This window comes from Chlamydomonas reinhardtii, chromosome 13, assembly GCF_000002595.2.
Source record: "Chlamydomonas reinhardtii strain CC-503 cw92 mt+ chromosome 13, whole genome shotgun sequence".
In the NCBI taxonomy this organism is placed as follows: domain Eukaryota; kingdom Viridiplantae; phylum Chlorophyta; class Chlorophyceae; order Chlamydomonadales; family Chlamydomonadaceae; genus Chlamydomonas; species Chlamydomonas reinhardtii.
The window spans coordinates 4,032,644-4,056,138 of NC_057016.1; the positions used below are offsets into that span (position 1 = coordinate 4,032,644).

The 23,495-nt window shown below is 64.0% G+C and overlaps 5 protein-coding genes across 6 annotated transcripts in view; 1 reads left to right on the top strand and 4 right to left on the bottom strand.

Moving 5' to 3' along the window:
* Window positions 1–8,942, bottom strand: part of CHLRE_13g591100v5 (uncharacterized protein) — a 16,576-nt gene extending 7,634 nt beyond the window's left edge. Inside the window, exons 1-10 of the mRNA XM_043069766.1 lie at window positions 8,753–8,942; window positions 5,225–8,574; window positions 4,908–4,958; window positions 4,425–4,503; window positions 3,995–4,158; window positions 3,382–3,488; window positions 2,766–2,895; window positions 2,408–2,500; window positions 333–1,770; window positions 23–156 (exon numbers count right to left, since the gene is read on the bottom strand). Of these exons, the coding sequence (XP_042917741.1) occupies window positions 23–156; window positions 333–1,770; window positions 2,408–2,500; window positions 2,766–2,895; window positions 3,382–3,488; window positions 3,995–4,158; window positions 4,425–4,503; window positions 4,908–4,958; window positions 5,225–8,574; window positions 8,753–8,813 (5,607 nt within the window). The 5' untranslated portion in view covers window positions 8,814–8,942. The remainder of the gene's footprint in view (window positions 1–22; window positions 157–332; window positions 1,771–2,407; window positions 2,501–2,765; window positions 2,896–3,381; window positions 3,489–3,994; window positions 4,159–4,424; window positions 4,504–4,907; window positions 4,959–5,224; window positions 8,575–8,752) is intronic.
* A 521-nt stretch (window positions 8,943–9,463) lies between these two features.
* On the bottom strand, window positions 9,464–10,562 carry CHLRE_13g591150v5 (uncharacterized protein). The gene has a single exon (XM_001693022.2). It carries the CDS (start codon window positions 10,479–10,481, stop codon window positions 10,083–10,085), a length of 399 nt encoding a protein of 132 aa, XP_001693074.1. The 5' UTR covers window positions 10,482–10,562; the 3' UTR covers window positions 9,464–10,082.
* A 120-nt stretch (window positions 10,563–10,682) lies between these two features.
* Window positions 10,683–11,736, top strand: CHLRE_13g591200v5 (uncharacterized protein). The gene has a single exon (XM_001692896.2). The coding sequence runs from the start codon at window positions 10,768–10,770 to the stop codon at window positions 11,233–11,235; it is 468 nt and encodes a 155-aa protein (XP_001692948.1). The 5' UTR covers window positions 10,683–10,767; the 3' UTR covers window positions 11,236–11,736.
* A 40-nt stretch (window positions 11,737–11,776) lies between these two features.
* On the bottom strand, window positions 11,777–18,152 carry CHLRE_13g591250v5 (uncharacterized protein). 2 transcript variants are annotated; one of them, XM_001693023.2, is made up of 11 exons: window positions 17,916–18,152; window positions 17,563–17,757; window positions 17,203–17,449; window positions 16,928–16,994; window positions 16,073–16,124; window positions 15,553–15,627; window positions 14,992–15,096; window positions 14,411–14,533; window positions 14,070–14,159; window positions 13,460–13,568; window positions 11,777–13,055 (listed from the first exon to the last, which is right to left on the bottom strand). In XM_001693023.2, the coding sequence occupies exons 1-11, from the start codon at window positions 17,967–17,969 to the stop codon at window positions 12,820–12,822; spliced, it is 1,353 nt and encodes a 450-aa protein (XP_001693075.2). In that variant the 5' UTR covers window positions 17,970–18,152; the 3' UTR covers window positions 11,777–12,819. The 2 variants fall into 2 exon arrangements, with proteins under 2 accessions (XP_001693075.2, XP_042917742.1); XM_043069767.1 differs by having other exon boundaries at window positions 17,847–18,152.
* Window positions 18,153–18,936: 784 nt separating this feature from the next.
* CHLRE_13g591300v5 (uncharacterized protein) overlaps window positions 18,937–23,495 on the bottom strand; it is a 26,126-nt gene continuing 21,567 nt past the window's right edge. The window contains exons 27-32 of the mRNA XM_043069768.1: window positions 23,239–23,296; window positions 22,941–23,008; window positions 22,696–22,740; window positions 22,343–22,474; window positions 21,803–21,924; window positions 18,937–21,697 (exon numbers count right to left, since the gene is read on the bottom strand). Coding sequence (XP_042917743.1) covers window positions 20,593–21,697; window positions 21,803–21,924; window positions 22,343–22,474; window positions 22,696–22,740; window positions 22,941–23,008; window positions 23,239–23,296 — 1,530 coding nt within the window. The 3' untranslated portion in view covers window positions 18,937–20,592. The remainder of the gene's footprint in view (window positions 21,698–21,802; window positions 21,925–22,342; window positions 22,475–22,695; window positions 22,741–22,940; window positions 23,009–23,238; window positions 23,297–23,495) is intronic.

Below are 23,495 nucleotides of genomic sequence, written 5' to 3' on the forward strand. Positions count from 1 at the left end.
CCCACCCTCCCTCCCCACCCACCTTGTTGGCTGTGAGGGTGTTCCCGGGCGGCACCACATCCACCATGGCCGACGTCAGGCCCTCCTTGCTCACCACCGCAGCCCCCGCCGCGCCTGCCGACGTGGCCGGGCCGCTGCCGTCCGGGACCTCCGACACTGCAGCCAGGAGGGCAGGGCGGGGCAGGGGCAGGGCGGGGCGGGGCGGGGCAGGGCAGGGTAAGGAAGTAGAAAGGCAAGTAGCGCCTCTGCTCCGCTATTTTGGCTTGGTTTTGGTTAGTTTGGGCTTGGTATTTACACCCACCCCCAAACACACCCACACATCCACAACCCACCCGCCGGCAGGGTCCTGCCGCCCCTCCCGCCACCACCGCCGCTGCCCTTGGCCTTGTGCGGGTGGGAGGCGCGCGAGCTGCTGTGGCTGTCGCCGCTGCGCCGCAGGCCCAGCCCCGCCGCCAGCCGAGGCCCCAAGCCGCCGAAAACGCTACTGCCGCCGCCGGCCGCGGCACTGGTGCTACTGCCGCCGGCCGCGGCGGCTGTGGCAGTAGCACCGCTGGGCGCTGGCGACAGGAACTTGACAGCCGGCCCGTGCCCGTGCCCGGGTGCGGGTGTGGACGAGGGCGTTGGCAAGGGTGCTGGCGTGTGTGTCGGTTCTTGTGGCGAGGAGGGGGGCACTGGTGGAGGTGGGAATGGAGAGGGTGGCGGCGGCGGCGTGACGCCGGCGACGCTGGCGGCGGAGTAAGAAACGGGCAGGGGCGTCGCCGCGGGTGCGGCCGCTGCTGCTACTGCCGCCGCGGCTGTAGCAGTGGGCGGCTGGGAAGGGGTGGCGGCGAGGGTGGAGGTGGTTGACAGCATGCCGGCTGGCACGGTGTGTACGTTCAGGCAGCCGCCCCCGGGACCCGGCGCCGCCGCTTGTTGTGCCGGCTGCAGCTGTGAGGGAGGCGGCTGTAGCAGCCCCGGCGGCGGCGGCGGCATCGGGATGGGTAGCATGTTGCGTGACGGCGGCTGTGGCTGCTGCTGCTGCTGCTGCGGTAGCTGCTGCTGCGGCGGCGGCGGCTGTAGCTGCGGGGCGGCGCTCATTGCGGAGAGGAGGCTGGCCTGCTGGCTAGGCTGTAGCACAGGCAGGGTGCCGTCGCCCAGGCTCGGCTGCCCCGGCCCCTCCCCCAGACCCCGCGGCGGTGGCGGCGGCACCGCCGCCATCTGCGCGCCTCCTTCCACGCCCCCTGCTACAGCCGCTACTGCCACCACCCCTGCCTGCCGCTGCGGCGAGGCCGAGCTGCTGCCCGCCGGCTGTAGCAGCTTGGCCGGCGCTGCCACCCCGGAGCCGCCCACCGCCACCATGGCTGTAGCAGCAGTAGCTGCAGCTGCTGCGGCTGCTGACAAATCGGCGGCTTTAGCAGCAGTTGCAATGCCCGGCTCCACCTCCTCTTGGTGGGGCCGGCCGCTGCGGGGGTCCAGTGCTACAGCCACGCCACCCGTGCCATTGGCGGCAGCAGCAGCGGCGGCTGTAGCACCTGCAGCAGCAGCTACAGCCGGGGCACTGGCAGTAGCACCCGCCTCCTGCTCCTCCTCCGGCGGCGACGCCATGGCGGCTGCCGCGGCGGCGGCGGCGGCGGTGTTGTTGCGGCGGGTGCTGACGGCGCCGCCGCCGGCACCGCCGCCGCCGCCGTGGAAAATGGACAGGCCGCCGAACCAGCCGCCGGCGGCGCCCGCCTCCGCCGCCGCTGCGTGCGCCCGCTCCATCATGACTAACCGCTTGGGACGAGACAGCACCTGCCCATTAGGCCGATGCGTGAGAGCGCGTGTGAGGGCGTGTGTGAGAGTGCAAACTCAAGCGGGCGCAAATGGGTGTCCCGTGTTGTCGAATGTGTGAACAGTGTGTGTTTTGCCCCAGTGCCCGAGCCGCACATGGGTCGGTGGAGATAACACCCTTCCCTGCCTTGCACAGCTAGCGCAGCCGCCCTTCCTCCGATTCGAAGACAGCAGGAGACCTCCACTCGGCACGTGGATGTGTGTGTTAAAGAGCACAACGAAAACATTACGCGTAGGACAGTGTGTGTGTGTGTGTGGTTGCCTGTGCCCGAGCCGCACACGAGTTGGTGGAGACAACCCCATCCCCTGCCTTGCACAGCCGCCTTTCACAGCGCCCTGTCCCGATCGAAGACATCAGGGGGCCTCCGTGCGCCCCCCCTTCCCTCCCGGTCCGGCGCTTCCCCCTCCGCGTATGTCTTGTCGTGCCCGTTTCTTCACTTCCAAACCATCCCCATTCTCCACATGAATGGCTACCCATACCCCCCACCCCCTGGTAGCACAGCTCGCATATGCGGCTGCAGTTTCTCCTTGCAGCGCGACTGTTTCCTTACGGGATTGGTTCAAAGTTAACCCCCTGGTCTCCGCCCACCCACCACACCTGCAGCACGTACTCCTTCTCCAGCGCCTTCTTGAGTTTCTTGAAGTGGGCGGTGCGATAGAAGTGCGTGGTGAGCAACTTGGCCAGGACTGCCTGCGAGGGGAGGGGAGGAAGAGAGGCAGGTGGGGGAGGCAGGTGGGGGAGGGGAGGAAGCAGGGGGGGCACGCAAGGAGGCGGCACACTGGGTAAGCCACACGCCTCGTACCAAGTGAGGGGAGCGAGGCAACGCGATATAAGGTCCCAGAACCAGGTCCCTCCCTCCCTAGTTTAGCTTGGTTTGTTTTAGTTTGGGCAGGTATTTACAACCCCTCCCTCCCCCTCTCCCTCTCCCTCCCTCTCCCCCACCGCCCTTCCCCACCTTGAGCAGGTTGGCCAGGCAGAACAGCATGAGGCACAGCAGCACGTTCCACACGATGTGGGTGGCCTGCAGGTATGCGGCGGTCTCGCAGCGCTTGGGCTGGGCGGCGGTGGGGGCGCACCATGCCCACCTGCGGCAGGGGCGCGCGGCGTGGGGGTGGGGAGAAGGGGGTTGTAAATACCAGCCCAAACTAAACCCAACCAAGCCAAACTGCCGGAGAGGTGTGTGTGTGTGTGTGTGTGTGTGTGTGTGTGTGTGTGTGTGTGTGTGTGTGTGTGTGTGTGTGTGTGTGTGTGTGTGTGTTTGGCGTGGTGGGGTTAGGGGGCGTTTGCACCATTTCCAGTAGGTAACCAGTAACGTGAGGCGGGAAGACGCATGACAGGACAGGCTGACGCAACTTTGCGATAGTAGGGAGAGGACAACCCGGGGGGGGGGGGCTTGCCAGCACCGTCACCACTGTCAACCGCCACCTCTCACACCCCAACACCCCCTGCCCCCACACTTCCTTTCCCCACCCCACCCCGTCGCTCTCCTCCCGGTTCGATTTAGTTTGGGCTGGTATAACCCCCATCTAATCATGAATATAACTCCCCCCAAAACCTTCCTTCCCGCCCACCTGAACACCACATTGAACCAGGGCAGCAGCACCAGGAAGAAGATGAGCCAAGCCGCCTTGAGCTGCACACTCTGAAGGTACAGCAGGCTCTCGCGGAAGAACCACCACTGCCAGCAGCAGGAGGAGGAGGCAGCAGCAGCAGTAGCAGGGGGAGCGGTAGCGGGGGGGCGGTAGCAGGGGGAAGGCAGTAGCAGGGGGGAGGCAGAAGCAGCGACAGGGGGGACAGGGCGTCAGCGAGGGCGTGTGGGTAGGTTGCAGATACCCGCCCAAACCAAACCGAACCCCATGCAAAAGAGCGAGGAGGAGAGCGAGGCCCGTGGGGTGTAGGCACGAGGCGCGGCCCTTCCTAGCATCCTACCCGAACCCACACCCGTATGCCTCCGCTGCCCTGCCCTAACACACTTAGCAATCCCGCCTGCCCAACGCCGATGCATACACATCTACACCAATACACACACACGCGTTTCCCCTCCCTCTCCGCCCCCTCCGCCCCTCCCTCCTCTCCCCCAAACCCCTTCCCCCAAACCCCTTTCCCCAAACCCCTTCCCCCAAACCCCTTCCCCCAAACCCCTTCCCCCAAACCCCTCTCCCCCACCAACCCCTCTCTCCCCACCTCAAGCAGCTCAAAGGCCTTGCGTGTGCCGTACCCCAGCGCGTAGAACAGCAGCGGCCACGCCGCGAAGAAGTACAACCAGCGGAAGGCGTTGTCGGCTGTGCTGACGTCAGACAGCACGTTCTGCAGGATGACGCCAACCAGCAGCAGCACCAGGCCCAGGCCTGAAGGGGGGGATGGGGGTTGCATGCATGATCAATTCAGGGGGCTGGTAGCCGTGGAGGTGGAGGACACATACACGGCTACCCCCCCCCTATCGCCTCTGCCTGTGCTCCGCTACTTTAGCTAGGTTTAGTTTGGGCTGGTGTTTACTGCCCCCCCCTAGGCCACGCTCTCCTCCTCGCTCTTTTGCATGGGGTTCGGTTCAGTTGGGGCTGGTATCTACAGGACAACCCCCCCCCCCCCGCAGCGCAATGCTGCCGGCACGCACCCAGCGACACCATGAGCCGAACCGCCGCGGGCCGCCTGTGCCAGGCCGGCTGCTCCTCCTCCAGCACGTCGTCATCATCCTGGGGAGTAAGAGTGTGTGTGTGTGTGTGTGTGTGTGTGTGTGTGTGTGTGTGTGTGTGTGTCTGTGTGTGTGTGTGTGTGTGTGTGCGGGATGGGTTGTCACATGCAGGGTTGCAAGGGTCGGAAGAAGAGACACACAAGGAGAAGCACGCACGCTGGTCGGCGGGCGGTGTCCGTTAATGCGCCCTAATGGAGGTTGCGGATGTGGCGGATGTGGACCTGCGCGCTTGCACCGGCACTTCACAACAACTCGAACGAAACGCCGAACGGACTTGCGTCGATGTACTACACCAGCCACCACACCAGCCACCACACCACACCACGCCACACCACACCAACCACCAAACCAGCCACCAAACCACACCAGCCACCACACCAGCCACACCACGCGGCCCTCACTCACGTCGCTGTCAAACAGAGCCAGGGCGTCGATGTTCTCCAGGTTCTCAGCCACCTGTGTAAGCGTTCAACTTCATGTTCAGTTCACATTCGCTTATGCTGTTACGTTCGGTTCACATGGGGTTGAACCTACAAGACGGAGCAAGCGGATGTCACACAGAGGAAGTGAACTTGCTATTGCCGCAGTACCGATCGATTCTACCCCCCCCCCCCAGTTTGGGCTGGTAATTACAACCCCCCAAAGCCGTGCCTGTGACCCCATCCGCCCAGCCGTGCCAATTAGTGCCACAAACATTTAAACTTTAAAACCACCGATGTCACCTGGTCGGCGTTGGGCGCCTCAGGCTTGCCGCCAGCCGCCGCCGCCTCCTGCGCCGCCACCGCAGCTGCGGCCGCGGCTGCAGCCGCCGCCGCCGCCGCCGCGGCTGCGTCGGCTGCCGCCTGCGACTGCCCCACACTGGTATACTGCTGGTGCGACAGGCCCGCTTGCGATGGCGGCGCCGGCGGCAGCAGCAGCCCATGTGCTGCCAGCCCCACCAGCGAAGTCGCAGAGCCGGCATCCATACTGACTCGCAAATGCTGTTGGTGCTGCTGTTGGTGCTGCTGCTGGGTTGCATTTTGCTGTTGGTGGAGGGAAGTGGCGGCGTGAGAGGGGGGCAGCATTGAAAACCCCTGCCGCTGTAGCAACGCGTTCAGGGCGCCCGCCGGGACCTCCAGCGCTCCAAGCAAGCTACTGCCGTTGGCCGCCACCAGCGGGACGGCAGGCGCGGCCGCGGCGGTGGCTGTAGCAGCAGGAGTGGCTGTAGCAGCAGTGCCGGCGGAGGCGGCTGTAGCAGCTGTGCCCGGCTGTAGCGGCGGCGCCGCGGATATGAGCATTGCTCCGGGCGGCAGCAGCAGGGGCTGCTGCAGTGTGCCGCCTCCGCCGCCTCCACCGCCTCCGCCCAGGAGCAGCGCGGGCGGGGCTGCCGGTGCTGTGGGGCCGGGCGAGGCGGCGGCTGAACCCGCTGAAGCTGGCGGCGGCGGCGGCGGAGACGTCCCGGCAATGATGCTCGGAGCTGCGTTTTCGAAAGGCGACGTCAGGTGCGGTGACGCTAAGTGCGACGTCGCCCCAGCGGCGGCGCTGGCGCTTGCAGCTGCAGGCGGCAGCTGGACGGCGGCGGGGGCTGCTGCGGCGGTTGCAGCCGCCGCCGCGCCGCCATCACGGAGCCCGCCATCCGCCGCCGCTGCTGCCGCTGCCGCCGCTTTTGCCGCTGTTGCCGCCGCCGCTGTCGCCGCAGCTGCCTCCACCTCCGCCACCAGACTGGAACCCAGCGTCCCCTCCCTCTGGGCGCCCAGGTCTTGCTGGCCCGCCGCCGCCGGCCACGCCTGCTGCCGGCCAGCACCACCGGGCGCCGCCGCCGCACCGCTTGCTGCGGTTGCATCGCCATGGTCATCGCCATCGCCATCGCCATCGCCGTCGCCGCCGCCACCGCCGTCGCCACGGCCGCCGGTTCCAGCCGTAACGCCCGTACTGCTTCGACCGTACGGCCGCACCTCGCTCCACTGCCGCAGGTACTCCAGTTGCAGGGCCGCGTTCTGGCGCTGGGACGTCGACGTCGATGGCAGTGGGTCGATGTCCCCCTCGCCCGACACGCCGCCGCCCCCGGCACCACCCCCACCCCCGCTTCCGCCTCCACCGCCGTCGCCATCATTGACGTCGCCCGAAACCGAGCCCGCCCAAAGCGAGCCCCCGCCGATCAGGGCCCCGCCGCCCCCGCCACGCCCACCGCCGCCACCTCCTCCCTCCTCCGGCTCCTCCTCGTCCCCCTCTGCGATGGTAGGAGTGCTGGCGCCGATGATGCCTGCGGCGCAGGCGGCCGCTGGCCGGCTGGGCGGCGGCGGCGGTGGCGGCGACGCCGCCGCGGGCGCACCTCCGCCCTGCGCAGCCGCCGCCGCTGCTGCCCCCGAAGGTGCCCTACTGGCAGTAGCAGTTGTGGAGTTAGAGGCGGCGGCCGCCGTGCCGCTTAGCCCCGAGCTTGGGAAACCCGACAGCCCGGCGGCCTGTCCCTGCTGCTGCCCCGGCTGTAGCACCTGCTGCTGAGGCTGTAGCACCTGCTGCTGAGGCTGTAGCACCTGCTGCTGAGGCTGTAGCACCTGCTGCTGAGGCTGTAGCACCTGCTGCTGAGGCTGTAGCACCGCCGCGTCTTGCTGCCCCTGTCCGTCCTGCCGGGTGAGGGCGTTGATCTGCTGCTGCTGACTCATCTGCTGCGCCTGCTGCTGCAGCATCTGCTGCTGCAGCTGTAGCAGCGCCATCATTTGCTGCTGCTGCGCCGCCGCCGCCACCGCCGCCTGCTGCTGCAACGCCAGCGCATTCGCCACCACCGCCTCAGCCGCAAGCGCCGTCGACGTGGGCGCACGTGTCAACACCCGCTCGCCTCCCAACCCCGCCGCTGCCACCATGCCCATCCCGCCCACCGACGGGCTCGAGCCCGGCACCACGCCCGCGGCTGCAGCAGCCGCTGCAGCTGCAGCAGCGGCATTGGCAGCGGCTGTAGCAGCGGCGGCTGTGGTCGCTAGGCGCGGTTGCATGCGCGCGGAGCGGCGCGCCAGCTCCTGCTCCTCATCTGAGCTGTCACTGTCATCAAACACGGACGAGGCGGCAGCGGTGCTGGCGGCATATCGACCGCCGTGACGGCCATGGTGCGACTGCCGCGCCGCCGCCGCCGCCGCCGCCGCCGCCCCGGTTCCAGTCGCCGCTGTGCGCGCTGGGGACGCGAGCGTGCCGTAGGGCGCTGGCGGCGCCGCCGATCCCGGCAGGGGTGCCGGCGGCGCGATGATGGAGGTGGCGGTGGATGGCGGCAGCGCCGCCGCCGCCGGGGCCGCCTGCAGCGCCGCGGTGAGAGTGCTGAAGCCCGCGGAAGACCAGCCGGGCGCCGCTGACGGTGCGGCGGCTGTGGCGGCCGCGGCGGCAGCAAGGTTGGCGCCAGAAAGGGGCGCGGGAAACGGTGCAAGGCTGGCGCCAGAAAGGGGCACGGGAAACGGGAGTGCATCGGCCGCGGCGGCGGCGGCTGCTGCCGGGTGCAGGTCCTGACTGGCCAGCAGCTGATGTGGGTCAGGCCCCGGCCCCGGCGGCGGTACCGGCGGCGGTACCAGCGGCGGTACCGGCACCGGTGCCAGGCCGGCGGTGCTGCCGCCGCCGGCTAGCAGTGCTGCCAGCGCGGCCAGGTGCCGCTGGCTGGCTGTGTGCGCGTGTGCGTATGGTGGCGTGGCGGCGCCGCCTCTAGTGGTGGGGCTGTTGCCGGCAACCGCGTACAGCTGCGGCGGCTGTAGCAGAGTGCCAGTGGCGGAGGTGTAGGAGGCGCCGGAGGGTGCCACGGACAAGAGCGCAGCTGTTGTGGCTGGAGCTGCAGGTGCGGGCGATGCAGTTGTTGCTGGCTCGCCGTCTGGAATCAGGGCCTGCTGTTGCGGCGCCTGCGCCTGCGCCTGCTGCACGGCTGCCGTAGGCACGAGCAGCAGGGAGTACCCTGCAGGCAGCTGGAACCCCCCTGCCTCCGCACCGGCGCTAGCAGCATCGGAGCCCGCAGATACGTGCGCAGCTGAGATCTCTGGATTAGCTGATGTGGATGGCGCCGCTCCGGGGCGGGGCGCAATGTGGGGGCGCTCCTCGATGCGCGCCTTTGGCCGGGGTCTCTCTGCGGGGGGGGGGATGCAGGGGCGAAGTTAGCCCGCCGTGGGCGCGAGCTTGACACCACAGCGTGTGCCGGCTACAGGAATCGAGCAAATACATGCACAGCTGCCTTTGGCAGCGTGGATGGCGCAAACAGCCAGCTCTCGAGTTCGCAAAAGCTTGAATTCCGGGCCGCTCCTCACCGCCCAGATCGTCCCGCCCAATGGAAGGCCGCCGCGTGATGTCTTCAACGTCGTCGGCCATGTTGTTGATAAGTCAGGGTACAGCAAGAGGTAACTCTCAGCTCAGCCTGGATGTTTTAAAACCATGCTGACTTATCGTTTTGCAGTTCGCATAAAAGGCACTTGCCGGCATTCCTTTATTTACAATGTGTAGAGTCCGAGCGTGAGGTTTGCTGGAGTTGAAGCGGCAACACACTGTCTTCTGCACGCCGCATGCGCCCGCCCAAGCCTCTGCCCCCTTCCCTGCACCTTCTCCAATGGCCAGGCCTTCGCCCGCCCGATGCGATTCATGCGGAGCAAGTCGAAGCATATACAGAGCAGCCGCCTGACTGCACAAGATGGTGGGAATCCGCATCGATACCACTCGGTGGGCTCCGTGGCGGGCTCGGGTTCTCTTCTGCTGCTGTACACAGGTTAAGCCAGCGTCATGCACTGCACTACTGCGTTGCCGGCACGTCTTGGCGTGGGAATTTGCACTATGCTGAATTGGGCTGCCGCTGCCAATCCAGTTCAGGAATCAGGGCCTCAGGGGCTTGACGCGCTCGTGACATGCTGTGCTCAACACATTGCACGACTGTGCCACTAGCTTTCATTTCTCTGTGTGGCTGTGCGGCTGAGTCCCCTGGCACCCATCAAACCTGATGCTGCAGGCCTTGGCACGGATGCGCGGCATTCGGCACCCCGTTACAGGATCTTGAATTTTGACCACCCCACAACACTGAGCCTGCGGTCCCAATCAGATCTGCGGGCGCCCGAGAAGGCGAGGAGCATTCCCCAGCAAGATGCACGCATTACCAACTGCCAATACCTGCCAGCCACTTGCGCAGGGGTGCCTCTGCACGTGCGTGCTGTGCGTCGCAGTCAGGCCACCCATCTACTGCCCACCGCGCCCCCCGTCATCTGCGCAAGGCTGTGCTGGTCTGCAGCCCCCCCGCCCCCAGGTTGGCTGCCGTCCACTGGGATGCACCTTCCTCACGGCACACGCACCATCCGTGCGCGGCACCCCGCACAAGCCACCGCGATGATTTGTTTGCACGTCCGTACAATGAAACAATGCGGCCGGCAGCTGCAGACCACCTACCAGGCCCTGCACAGCCCGCCAGACTCGCTGCGTCTCACCGCTGCCCCGCCCCCTGGCCGTTACCCCTGTTGACCCCCTTCTTCCACAGTCAACGCTCGGTCCCCTCTCATCTGGTTAAACCTTTGCCTTGGTGGTGTTGATAAACACCGGGGATTTGAAGAAGATGGAGGTAGCTGCGGGGGAAGCCCCGCCACACGCCACGCAGCCCGTTTACACGGCCGCGGAGCCGTCCTCGGCCTTGCCGCCCTTGGTCTTCTTGGGCAGCAGCACGGCGTGGATGTTGGGCAGCACACCGCCCGATGCAATGGTCACCTCGCCCAGCAGCTTGCCCAGCTCCTCGTCGTTGCGAATGGCCAGCTGAATGTGGCGGGGAACGATGCGGTTCTTCTTGTTGTCGCGCGCGGCGTTGCCGGCCAGCTCCAGCACCTCAGCGGTCAGGTACTCGAGCACAGCAGCCAGGTACACGGGCGCGCCGGCACCGATACGCTCGGCGTACTTGCCCTTCTTTAGGTAGCGAGCAATGCGGCCGACGGGGAATTGAAGGCCCGCCTTGGCGCTGCGGCTCACGGCCTTCTTGCCAGAGGTCTTGCCCTTGCCACGGCCAGCCATCTTGCTCTTGTGAAAAGGAGATTCAGGAAATTGGGGGATCCGAGTTGGAGCGTAGGAGGCTCTTGTGACCTTCCGCTATGGAGCAGAGTGTATGGCTGAATTGAGGAAGGCGTAGGAATAGATTTGCAGGGCCCAGAGGCCTTAAATGGGGCGCCCGAGGTTGGTTGCACTCGGCGGTTATGGCACACTTGAGCCCCGTACCCATCGCGGGCCAAAATGTTTAAACGCGCGAATTTCTGCACTTGGCCCCCCACAACCCTACTCCAACACATTCCTTATCGCAACCATGGCCCCTAAGAAGGACGAGAAGAAGGACGCGGCCGCTCCCGAGGCTGCTGAGCCGAAGGCGGAGAAGGAGTCCAAGCCCAAGGCGGACAAGGCCGCCAAGAAGGCCAAGAAGTCGCCCGCTAAGAAGGCTGCCAAGGAGGGCGGCGACGGCGAGAAGGGCGACAAGAAGAAGGGCAAGAAGAAATCGTCGGTCGAGACCTACAAGCTCTACATCTACAAGGTGCTCAAGCAGGTGCACCCCGACACCGGCATCAGCAGCAAGGCCATGTCGATTATGAACAGCTTCATCAACGACATATTCGAGAAGGTGGCCACCGAGGCCTCCAAGCTCAGCCGCTACAACAAGAAGCCCACGGTCACCTCCCGCGAGATCCAGACCGCGGTGCGCCTGGTGCTGCCCGGCGAGCTGGCCAAGCACGCGGTGTCGGAGGGCACCAAGGCCGTGACCAAGTTCACCTCGGGCTAAAGCGGCTCTGGGGCCAGTGGCGCGGAGCGGGCGTGTCGGCGTGCGGGGCCTGCGGCGCAGGGCGCGTGTCATACGCGGGCCCCCGGCACCGCTCCGGGCTGGAGCTGCGTGGAGCTGAGACTTCTTTCCTTCAAACCCGGTGTTTATCAACACCACCAGAATGCGGGACTGGGGAGTTGGGGGCAGGAGGAGGGGTGCGAGCGGGGCGCGGGTTGGAAAGGGGGCGTGTGCAGGGGGCGACTGCTGAGCATGCTGGCTTGGGGAGGCCCAGATCCAGACTCACAGGAGCGTCACTCCAGAGGGCGCAGCCCTGACTCGGTCGCGTGTTGTCCAACGCCCTCGTACAAAGAGCCTGTTATACAGTACATGTACAGGAATGCCCTGTCAGAAACGCGTGCTTGCGTCGGGACCGAACTTGCCCGGACGGCTGTTGCACGAGTGCGAGGGAGCGGGTCTGCGGCAGATTGTTCAGCATGCGTGCATTTGTAACTTGCAAGGGGCCGGCCGGCCGGGGCGCTTCCTGCATATAGCAAGGCGCTTCGGTCAACAAAGTTAAAAAGATGCAGCCGTGTTTGGATGCCTGTCAAGCGGTGGCAGCGGGAGTGTGGCGCTGGTTTGCTGGCTTGCGTGGGCCTAGTGGGGCCTTCCCCCGCCCCGCTGCTTGCGTGGCCGGTGTGTCCTCGGGCGGCTGTCCAGGACTCCATCATGATGCAACAGCCGCAATAGAGGCCTGAGCAGAGCGCCCGAGGGCCCAATAACCGGTTAGCTTGTCCAGGCCGGGCGGCGGGTGGGGACGGCCCCACAGCGTTGGCTACTGTACCCGCCTGCCATGCGGCAGGAGAGTGCACGGACTCGGCATACTTGATACTCTTCGCCTCGTCCCTCGCCTGGCGGCTGGCGCAGCAAACCCGCTTTCCTCCTACCCCGAGGACCCGCCACCACACTGCCAGCAGCCCAGCACCAGCAGCCACACCCCACAGCCCACAGGCCACACCGCCTCCTGTCCGGCTGTCACTCTCGGTCAAGCGTCCTTCGAAGTCCGCAGGCCTAGTCCCTGGCCGCCTCGTGTAGCAATCTCAATCCTGCCGCATGCCCTACACTTCCTCATTCCGATTTTCTCAGACCTTCCCTCATCTTCATTTCCTCAGACCTGCGCAGTCATACGGGATGCAATGCACTGCGTGGGGCGCACTGGCCCGCTGCCAACATGAGCAGCACTAACATCAGCAGCAGCACGAGGTGGCGTTAAAGCCAGCGCAGCCCTTTGTTGCCTGCCCCTCCCAGCCATCCTGGCTGCAAACGGCCCCTACACTCTCGCACACACGTACACCGTTATATGACAAACCATGCACCATTTTGCAGTTACCCACACTGTCTTCGAATGTCCCCAACGTACGAACGCAGTCGTAATACCGTTTCTAGAGTCCCCTCGCCCCAGAATCCACACACAGGTGTAGATATAAACGCGGTACCCTGCACGCTCTCCACCCCTCCACCCCAACCATCTATTGACTTGCCTTGCTTCTAGTTGGGGCTGGTATTCACAACCCACCCCCCAACCCAATTCCCAATCCGTGCCTAGCCTCAAAACACCGTGCCGCCCTCGTATGTCCCCGGGTCCTTGCGGTCGTGCTTCCACGGCCCCCCGGTGATGGGGTCCCCGAACGGGATGGCGGTGTCGGGGCTCCAGTCGTGTGCGCAGCGGTACGTGTCCGTGTGCTTGACCTTGCAGCAGGGCGGCGTGAACTTGTAGCGCCAGGGGTTGGGGTTGCGCGGGTAGCCCTCCGTCAGCGCGTACTCGAAGCCGTGCTCGTGGAGGGCTGCGAGGGAGGGCAAGGCAGGGCAGAACGGGGGTGTTGTAAATACCAGCCCAAACTAAACCAACCCAAGCCAAACTAGCGGAGCGTAGACAGAGGCGTTGCTTATGGGAGGGGGGTATACAATCATGATTATGTAAGAGGGGAGGGGGTTGGAGGGAGCAGGAGGTGGTCAAAGGAGAGGACAGGGGGGGCAGCCCGTCTGCGATCCGCACCAACCTACTTCACCCCGTAGCCCCACAGCGGCGCCTGGAAAACTCCAGGTCCCCGCCTCCCCCTCCCAGCACCCCCCGCTCCCCCGCCTATTCCGCCCCCCCCCATGATGATGGGAATTTTCCATAGGGCACCGGGCACATAACACCCCCCCATACAGCCCCAGCCCCCTGCCCCCCCCCCCCGCCCCTCACCCCTGCTCCTGTTGTACAGCGCCTCCGCCATGTGTGGGTACGGCATGCCGTACTCGTCCATGACCGCCTGCGGGCTGGATCCAGCGATCTTGGCCACACACTGGGCCACCTGTGTGTGTGTGTGTGTGTGTGTGTGTGTGTGTGTGTGTGTGTGTGTGTGTGTGTGTGTGTGTGTGTGTGTGTGTGTGTGTGTGTGTGTGTGTGTGTGTGTGTGTGTGTGTGTGTGTATATATGTGTGTGCGGGGGGCAATAGTTCATTCCAATCCCAAAGTAAACCAAGGGGATAGGTCGGAGAGTATTCGTGTACGGAGCACAGGGGACAGACTTGCAGGACCTAACAGTGCACGATCGTGGACGCAGCGTCGCACATGTTTGTGATGTTCCGTACGGTACATACGGTAGTGTTGCCGCCACTACCCGTAACAAAACCCCCTGCATCCCATCACCCTCCACTCCACCATTCTCCACCGCGCCTGCCCACTCTGACGCCCCCCTTTTGCAATGGTTTATTCTGGGATTGGAATGAACTCTCCCCCGCTCATTGACCCTTGGTTTGGTTTAGTTTGGGCTGGAATTTACAACCCCCTTTCCCCCACCCCGCCGCACTCACGTCGGGCGGGAGCGCGCTGCCCATGCGTCCATCCTTGACGTAGCAGCGGTAGTCAAACAGCAGTGCCACGTTGGCCCAGCACATGGGCACCTGGGGTGTGTGTGTGTGGAAAGATGGTTGGAAAAGCGGTACATGATGGGGGGGGGGGCAGGGCAGGGAAGGCCAGGGAGGAGAGGAGAGGAGAGGGAGGAAGGAGGGAGGTCAGGGACGGCGGGAGGGAGGAGAAGTGGGCTCAGCTTTGGGTTTCACCTGCACCTAGGTACGTAACCACCCCGCTGCAGTATCCCTCCTCCCTCCTGCCTCCTCCTTCCTCCCTCCTCCTTCCTCCGCCCCACCCTCACCTTGTCGCCCCAGTTGGCAAACTTGTGGATCCAGGCGTTCTCCATGACGTTGATGGTGTACTTCTTGGTGGTGGGCAGCAGGATGGAGTCGGCGGCCAGGTGCCGGTTCTCAAAGAAGGCGCGCTGAAAGTGTGTGTATGGGGGAGGTGGGGCGGGTGGGAGGTGGGTTGGGGCAGATGGGTGGCTGGGGCAGGTGGGGTTGCAAGGATTGGTACAGAGAAGTGGGGTGGGGTGGGGTTGCAAAGCTTACAACCTAGGGAACAGGATATCAACAGGGGGATCAGGGGACAGCAAGTGGGTGGGGTGGGGTGGGGTTGGATTGGGGTTGGACTGGTGTTGGACTCGTGTGGGTGGGTGGCAGTGGGGCCACACGCACGCATACCCCATCTGTGCGAGTTTGCCTGGCGTAGCCTCTGTTTTCCTCATGTCTGACTGTTTTCCTCATGTCTCCTTCCCCTCTTCTCATTCCCCTGTTTCCTCCCCCCCTGTTTCCTCAACCCCCCCACAAAACAAGTAAACAACACGCCCCCTTCCCCCTCCCTCCCCGCTTCTTCCCCCCACCCACCCACCCACCAACCCACCTCGTTGTCAATGAGGCGAATGGATCCGTCGCCGTTTATGAAGATGTTCTGGGCGTGTCGGTCGTTCTGGCTGGTCAACAAGTCGAACAGCGCCGCACGGACCGTCTATTTGGGTGGGAGGGGGCGGGTGCGGTGTGGGTGTGGGTGTTAAGTCGAACGAGCGTAAGGAAAGCACCATGAAGAAAGTCGATGCGTGTACGTGTCTTTGTATGTCAAGGAGCACAAGGATAACAAAGCGCAAAGACAATGTATGCGATGCAGCAATGTCTTTGCGTGTATGTGTGTATCCACGCGCGGCCACGCCCTCCCAATTAACTTACACCCGTGACTACCCTCCCCCCCGCCGGGTCTTCAAAGCCTGCACCCCTCATATCGGTCATTTCTGCAGTCCCGCTACCTTCCTTCCGCTGCTCACCCCTTCCCTTCGCGCCTCTCCCCTCCTGCCCTCCCCCTCCTTCCCCTCCTGCCCTCCTCCCCCTCCTGCCCTCCTCCCCGTCCTCTCCTCCCCCTCCTGCCCTCCTCTCCCACCCCTCCGGCCCCCTCCCACATGCGCACGCGCACCTGTGTGTGGTTGACCCTGTTGTGCAGGATGTCCAGCAGGTCGTCGGGGTGCATCATGGGGTTGCCCAGCCGCACCTGGGCAGCAGCAGGGGAGGGGAGGGGAGGGCATGAGGGGAGGAGAGGGGAGGAGGGGGAGGAGGCTGAGGAGGGGAGAGGGGAGGAGGGGAGGCGTGGGGGAGAGGAGGCGTGGGGGAGAGTGGGGCTAGGGCAAGAAGAGGAGTGGCGTGGGAGAAAGGAGTGGGAGGAGCAGGGACCGGAGGAAGGGAAGGGCGACGGGGAGGGGATTGAGTGTAGGAGGGCCAAACACATCACCAACACCACCCAACCACAGGCACGCACCTCCTCCAACCGAGCCGACGGCACGCCACGCCACGCCGTGACCCCACACCCTATCCACGGCTTTGGAGTACACACCATCCCCCTCAAGCCTCCCGCCCCACACCACATGCGGCTGCAGCTTCTCCTTGCATCGCGACTGTGCCCTTACGGGATTGGTTCAGAGTTAACCCCCGCCCCTCACCAGGTTCTCCAGGCTGATTCCCTCCACCATCTCCATCCACAGCCCCAGCCACCTGTGAGCGCGCCGACAGGGAGGGGGGCAGGAGCAGGAGCAGGGGCAGGGAGGGGGACAGTGCGGAGGCGTGTCAGCACAATGGTGCCGGTGCCAGTGCCAGTGCCAGTGCGGCGAGAAGAAATTCAACGCGGTGAGGCGAACTGAGGCGAGGTGCGGTCAGGCGTGGTGAGGGTAGGTTCAACGAGGTGAGGTGAGGTGCAGGAGTGACACACACAGGGCGGCACAGGGTAGCAGCAGCCACATCCCAGTCCCCTGCCCCCAACCCTGCAGCTTAATCGGAGCAGCTCCCCCCTCCTCCTTCTCCTCCACTCGTCTGTAGTCTCCGCCCCCACCTTCGTGCCCCACAGCGCCCCCACAGCGCCCCCACAGGCCCCCACAGGCCCCCACAGCGCCCCCACAGCGCCCCACGTCCGATCTGCACGGCCCCCAGGGGCTGACCCTGGGGCCGCACCCGACTGGCCGCCGCCCAGGCCGCACCCCCAGGAGCGCGCTGCGGGGTCAGTTGGGGGCTCGGCGTCCATGCCCCCATCCCACCCCTCAAGCGCCGCCCACCCGGTTCCCTGTCCCCTGTCGCGGCAGCTCACAACCCCCACTGCCCCTTTGACCTTGGTCCCCGCCCTGCAAAATCCCTACCCGCCATCTTACCCACATCCAGCCACCCTCCCCCACCCCAACCCCAGTGCCGACCCCCTTGCCTTGCGCTAACTGGACGCGCCTGGCACCCGCCCCCACTCCTCACTCCCAGTGCTGCACCCCCCCCCTACTTCCTCCTCTCCCTCCTACTCCTCCCCCCCTTCTCACCTGATGTGGTAGCCCACCTCGGGAATCACGGCATCCACCCAGTCCACCCAGATCTTAGGAATGATGTCTGCAAGGGATGGATTTGTGGGGATTAGGGGTTGGCTTTAGGCAGGGCCTCCTTCAGCCTGCAGCTTACCCACCTATAAAGGTTACCCCACTGGTGCACCTACCGTAGCTGGCTACCCCGTCGCCCCCTCATCCTGAAACCCCTTCCACGTGCCCTCCCGCGTACGGGCGCGCCCCTCTTGGCGCCCCTTGCCCGCTTGCCCACGCACCTGTCAAGCCACAGTTCTCTGCTAGCTTCTCAATCGCGAGATAGATCTTGGCGTATTTGAGCGCCAGATCGGCATGACACTGCGCGAACTTGTGTCGCGCGTGCTTGCCGACCGGTATACACGCCACCTTGACAATCGCCTTGCGGTTTGGCGTCTTGTCTGTGGGGGCCACGAACAGCCAGCTAGGGGAGGCCCCCACCTCGTCTCTAAACCACGTGTTAAACAGCTTCTTCTGCCCCGAGCTCCCCTGCAAGAAGTAGCGAGGGGGGCGGGCGGTCTCAGTTACGGAGTGTGACGGGGCTGAGTGGGCGTGGGCATTCGACACGGCCGCGAACCCAACCCGAGGCCCCGAGAACTTACGTGCAACGTCAGGTGCACGGTGCATCCTCTACATGTGTGGCAGATTGGCAGCTTCTGCTTGTGCGTAACGTTTCTGGGCTGGAAGTTTGCGGGCACCAGGTCCGATGCCAGCAGCGGGGGCGGCTTTGCGTCCACATTGCAATGAAAGCATAACGAGCATTCATTGACGTGCGGGATCACCTCGCTGGCGACCACCTGCGAACGGGAGCAGAAGCGGCATTTAGCGGGCTGTCGCTCGTCGCAGCTGGCATAGAGGTCGCAACAAATTCAACCAATGGTGCTACCTGTGGTTGCAGAACTACTCGCGTCCTCCCAGGAAACTGAGCGGTCCCGGGGTTCACAAAATGGCCTACCCCTCCCAAGAGTGCGGGCACCAGCAGCGCCCACAAAGCAGCCAAGGGTCCCATTGTAGCGCTTATAAGCTCCAAAATAGCATTAACTCCTCTCCATGGCGCAGGCTCCTTTTATCACCGCGCGAGTGGCGACTTCGTCTTCCTCGCCAAGGTCACGTCGCAACGGACGGTCGTGTCAACGAGTGCAGGCCGGCGCAAGTCGTGTCATGCGGCTTCGTGTGAACTTAGTGTGGACAGAGTATAACGAGTAGCAAGCGCAGTGTGTAGGAAAATAGGGAATAGGGGCGCACAAGGCAACCGCAAGAACCACATGGCCGCTACCCGCCGTACCTGCATGGCAGCGGTTGGCAGGCCCCCAACCCAAAGCATTCCTGCCGCTGTCTCAGCTCTTAGCTTTTGCAGCTCTTTCCGCGTTGCACCTCTCTGGTTAGCGATCTGGTGGATTCACTGAATTCACGCACTCTGCCACGCCTCGATCGAAGGAACAAGCATCTCATCATCTTGATTCTTGAGAGCCCGCCTCTCTCCGGCCTCCTTTCAGCCTGCCCCGGGTGGGCCCCTGGCTCGGCGGCCTCGGCCCGGCCTCACGTCACCTCCACCCCGCCGCGTGGCCGTGACAGCTGCTACGTACGGCTAGCGGACCAACTCACTGAAACGCCAAACTGTCGCGGCACGTGTGCAGGGCTCCTATCTTAATGTCTCCAGACATTAATTGGCCATTTTGGCCGTTTCCTAGACATTCCTCCCGGGGGCTAATGTCTGGGGCGAGACTTTGTTGGCCCGGGTTTGGGGCGGGTTTTGTCTCAATTCCTATGGAGAAGCCCCCAAACCGCCATGTGCCCAGACAAAAGACGGCGGCCACCCGGCCGTTTTTGTCTGGAGCTAGACATTACCCCCAAAACAAGATACGACCCCTGCACGTGTGTTCAGCTGTGCTAGCGGCGCCACCCCTGAGCGACTGAGTGGCTGAGCACCGACTGATTGTCCCCAGCCCCTGCGTCGACAGTTAGTGAGTGGGAGCGGTCTTACCCGGGGTTGCCCCTGCCTGCCCTAAGCCCAAAGCCATCTGCCCGCCCAGACAGCAATCTGGACTTGTTGACGAAAGCTTCTGACGGGCTCCGTAACGTGACCCCGCAGCACACAGTTCTAGGGATCAAAGCAGCCCGTGAAGGGTCCATCGGTGGACGACAAGCTTCGAGCTTCTCCCACCACGCCAGCAGGCAGGCATGTCGGCCAACTCCTTGTGCAGCCGGCCCTGAACGTGTGCAAAAACCACGCACGCATACGCATCTGAAACACACACGCAGCAAGCATCAATCCTCCAATGCTTAACCTTCTGCATTTCGAGTACTAGGCACACAGCTGCAACGCAAGCTCCTGGCGAATCCGCATGCAGCATGCAGGATGGGTCTGGGCCGGGTCTGCCATGCATGCACCCGCACATATGCCGAAATGCACATGCACACACACACACACACACACACACACACACACACACACACACACACACACACACACACACACACACACACACACACACACACACACACACACACACACACACACCGATCCACGTGTGCCTGCCACAGCCACCGCATCGGTGTTGCCCCCACCCCCAGTCACCAAGATACAGTACCGAATTCGCACCAGTGGCTCTCAGTCATCACAAAGGTTCTTCGAGTGAGTTTCTCGGCACAGTATGCGACCACACCTCCCTATCAGCGCAGGGCGCTCATTGCAGCTCATCAACAGCCGCACGCGCGGCAATGCCTGGATGCATCGCATGCATCGCACGTACGGATATGCCAGGACCCCTCTGTCATGAACGACCTGATGGGCCCCCGTGACTCTTCACCTTCTCCTGAGCCCACCAGTCCGTGAGGGCCGCCCCGCCAGGCCCAGCCATAGCTGCTGCTGTTCCTACTCATCCAATGGGCCTCGTGTGTTTGTGACGACGTCTTCAGTCCTCCAGCAGCTGAGCAGCAGTCCTCGATGGCCACATCCCAACCGGCAGCTGCTGCCGTGCTCCCGCAACCTTGCCAGCCCCCGTGCGCAAGCCCTAATGCTTACCACTACCGTACACACATAAGAACGCACACGCACGGCTGACACTCATTCCTTGTTCATCTTTATTCCTTGTTCCTTTCCTTATGTACGAAGACCGGCCTGGACGGCCGCCCCCATTGCTCGTGCACCCAAGCAAGCATCGTAGTTCACATGTACAGTTTGGACCGCCGTGATAATGTGAGGCATAGGGAGCCCACCCAAGCGAAGAAGATTTCATCGTGAGAGGTTTGATGAAAGAGTTATTATTTGTGTCTCCATGACTCTCTAAGATGCATACATACATCTCCAGTACGCCGCTGCAAACATGAAGCATTTTGCATTTTGCGCAACGCGCGGTGAGAGCAGCCCAGCGTTCATCCGAGGGACCTCAACTGGCACGGCAGTGTGCACGCATCAAATTAAAGCCAGCTTTAGCAGTCACACAAGTAAGCCAAACACATCCCGCACACACACACACACACACACACACACACACACACACACACACACACACACACACACACACACATACACACACACACATACACACACACACACCACACACACAATGACGCCAGTGCGCTTTCGGTAACCGCACTCTCATGGCCGCGTGCCTCTGTAGACAGGACCTTCACTGAAGCGCGGACACAGGGTCCGAAGCGCCAGCAGCGGTGGCAGTAGCAACAGCCGACGCAGCTGAGTCCGAAACGGCAGCGGCTGGCAGTAGCTCACTCCCGAGCCGTGACCTCGGGTACTGCTGCTGCAGCCGCTGCTGTGCTGCTACTGCTGGTGACGCTGCCACAGGGCTGCCGGCGCCGCCGGCTGTAGCAGGCACCCCAAACGAGTGCCAGCGCGGCGCGGGTGCCAGCGGCGAAGCACTGCCGCCCGCCCCGGGATAGCCGTCCGCGGTGGCGGCCTGCTGCCATTGCGGCTGCGGCGGCGGCGGCATGTGCCGCTGCTGTTGTTGGTGGTGATGGTGCTGCTGTTGGTGGTGCTGTTGGTGCTGTGGGTGGAGGTGGTGGTGGGGATGCGGCGACCACAGGCCGCCGCCGCCACCTACGCCACCAAGCGCGGCGGCTGCGGGCGCGGCCGGGTAAGCCGGCCGCTCGGCCCCGCCGCCGTATGCACCGTTACTGCCGTCTCCGTAAGCCGGCACGCCAGCGGCGTAACCCGGCACGCCGGATCCGTAACTCGGCACGTCGGATCCGTAACCCGATGCCGCATACTCCGACAGCAGCTGTACGTTGTGTGCGGCAGCGGCGGGCGCCGCAGATCGGCCGCCGCCAACTGGATCCAGATCCGCCGCCCCCGGTGTCGTACTCGTTATCGCCATGGTCGTACCCCAACCGCCGTACGGCGACGGCAGTGCCGACACTGAGTCAGCCGCCATGCCGTCGCCCCAACCGCCGCCGCCACCTGCACCGGAGGGAGTGGCGGCGGCGGAGCCATAACCGTCGCAACCGCCGTTGCCGCCGCCGTCGCCGCCGGCAGGCGAGCTTGGCAGGTGGTTTTGTTGCGGGTGTAGGTCCGAGTGGCCTGAATGGGCAGCGGAGCGACCGAGGTGCGCGTCGCGCCGGCCTGTGACCATGCGACCTAGCCCACCACCGCCGCCGTCAGCGCCGCTGTCTGCGCCGCCGCCGCGGCGGCCGTTGCGGCCGCTTCCTAGCGCGAAAAGAAACCTGAGAGAGCTGCTGCCGCCGCGGTCGAAGGAGCTGGTCATGCGGGACAGTCGCGACCTGTGTACGGTGTGAGTGCGTGGGCGGGATGGTATGAGGGCGAGAGGTTTGCAGGCGCGCAAGTGTGTATGATGCATGCATGCGGGCGGGCACGCACGCACTCACTTGACTTTGCCCATGCGGTCCTGCAGCATGGGCCAGCTGAACCTCAGCACGGCGCCGGCGCACGCGACCAGGAAGGCGGCGTTGATGACCAGGATGATGGCACCAGCAGCCTCCTGACCGCCCTGTGCGTGTGCGTGTGTGTGTGTGTGTGTGTTTGTACGTGTAGGTGTGTGTGTATGTGTGTGTGTGTATGTGTGTGTGTGTGTGCGTGTGTGTGTGTAACGCGGTAACAGTCGGCGCCAGAGGGCGGGGGGGGGGGAGCTGTATGTGGACGTGCCCATGCGGACAGCACGCACAAATGCGGGTGTGCATGCATGAGCACGCTCGCAGGCAGCAGATAGCTAGGGCAGCTGCCGCATTCCGAGTCAGTGACCCTGCGGCTAGCTAGCTGCCGCCCGCCATTGACTCGCGCGGGCGAGGGCAGCGGTGCGAAGAGTGGCAACACGCAACCCTATGCGGACGCGCCCAAGCCGCCAGGGAACACGTGAACGCTGCAACCCCACCCCCACGCCCCCCGCCTCCCCCCAACCCGCCGCCTACCCTCTTGACCGTGAACGCGTCTCCGCTGCTGTCCACAAAGAACAGCCCCAGACTGAGCGTGAGGCCCAGCACCACCAGGCTCAGGAACTCCAGCACCACCAGCAGCCGGAAGCGAACCGGCGCCACCACCACCTGCGGGAGAATTTGGTTCATAGTTATTGTGACTTTTTAGACATGCGTGTTTATTTGGCTTGGTAATAGCGTTGGTGGTGGGTTACATTCATGATTATTTAAGGAGTGAAGGCGTAGCCAGGCACAGTAGTATAGCAGACAGCAGTGGGTGTGGGATCGGGAAAAGCACGGACCCGCGAAGCCATTAGGCATGCTGCCGCACTGCTGCTGCTATGGCTCACATTGACAGACGCCAGAATCCAAAGGGCCACCATGAGCAGCAGTGCCTGCACGCATGGGTTGACCAGGATTTGAAGAGACCATGATGAATAATATGGTAATGATGACACATACGGTAGTAACACAAACACGCGCGTCCCGCCGTATGCATGCATGTGCACGCCTGTCATCCTGTCATGCGTCTTCGTGCCTCCGTGGTTTCTTTACTGCGAAGGCTAAGAACAAACCCCCACCCACTCCCAACCACCTGCATGAACACGGGCAGGGTGCGCCCGAACACCTGCACCAGCACCAGGCTCAGCGTCTGGGCTTGGACTATATGGGGGTTGGGAGGGGGGGCGAGATTCGGAGGGGGTTTGTAAACCGCAGGGCATTGACTGGACGCGCATCGGCTTGCAGCCACACGCATTGGCTTGCCCACACGCACACACACACACACACACACACACACACACACACACACACACACACACACACAACCACAACCACAACGAACCACAAACACACACACGAACAATCAACCACGTGTGTTCCCTAGTACTCACCCACGCTCTCCCAGAAGTAGTACTTGGTGCGATAGCGCCGAAACATGAAGCCGTACGCCTGCAGGCGGTACAGCAAGGGGCATGGCAAAGAAAGCAAGTGGCTGATGCCGTATGGTTCGTCACAAAGATCAACAGATTGCACCCCGGTACAGTAGCAAGGTACACGGCGCTGTACGGCATGTAGCACGTGCACGACACAGCGGAGAGAGGAGCAGGGAGGGAGGCAGGGCGTGAGGGCGAGACTTGGGTGCCCTCAC

Bases quoted from the DNA above. Each gene is read 5' to 3' on its own strand.
- CHLRE_13g591150v5 (XM_001693022.2), bottom strand. From the start codon at position 10,481: ATGGCTGGCCGTGGCAAGGGCAAGACCTCTGGCAAGAAGGCCGTGAGC.
- CHLRE_13g591200v5 (XM_001692896.2), top strand. From the start codon at position 10,768: ATGGCCCCTAAGAAGGACGAGAAGAAGGACGCGGCCGCTCCCGAGGCT.
- CHLRE_13g591250v5 (XM_043069767.1), bottom strand. From the start codon at position 17,969: ATGGGACCCTTGGCTGCTTTGTGGGCGCTGCTGGTGCCCGCACTCTTG. The intron at 15,628-16,072 runs GTGAGGGGCGGG...GCTGCTGCCCAG, and splicing joins GAATCAGCCTGGAGAACCTG to GTGCGGCTGGGCAACCCCAT. The intron at 14,534-14,991 runs GTGGGTTGGTGG...ACACACTTTCAG, and splicing joins TTCGCCTCATTGACAACGAG to CGCGCCTTCTTTGAGAACCG.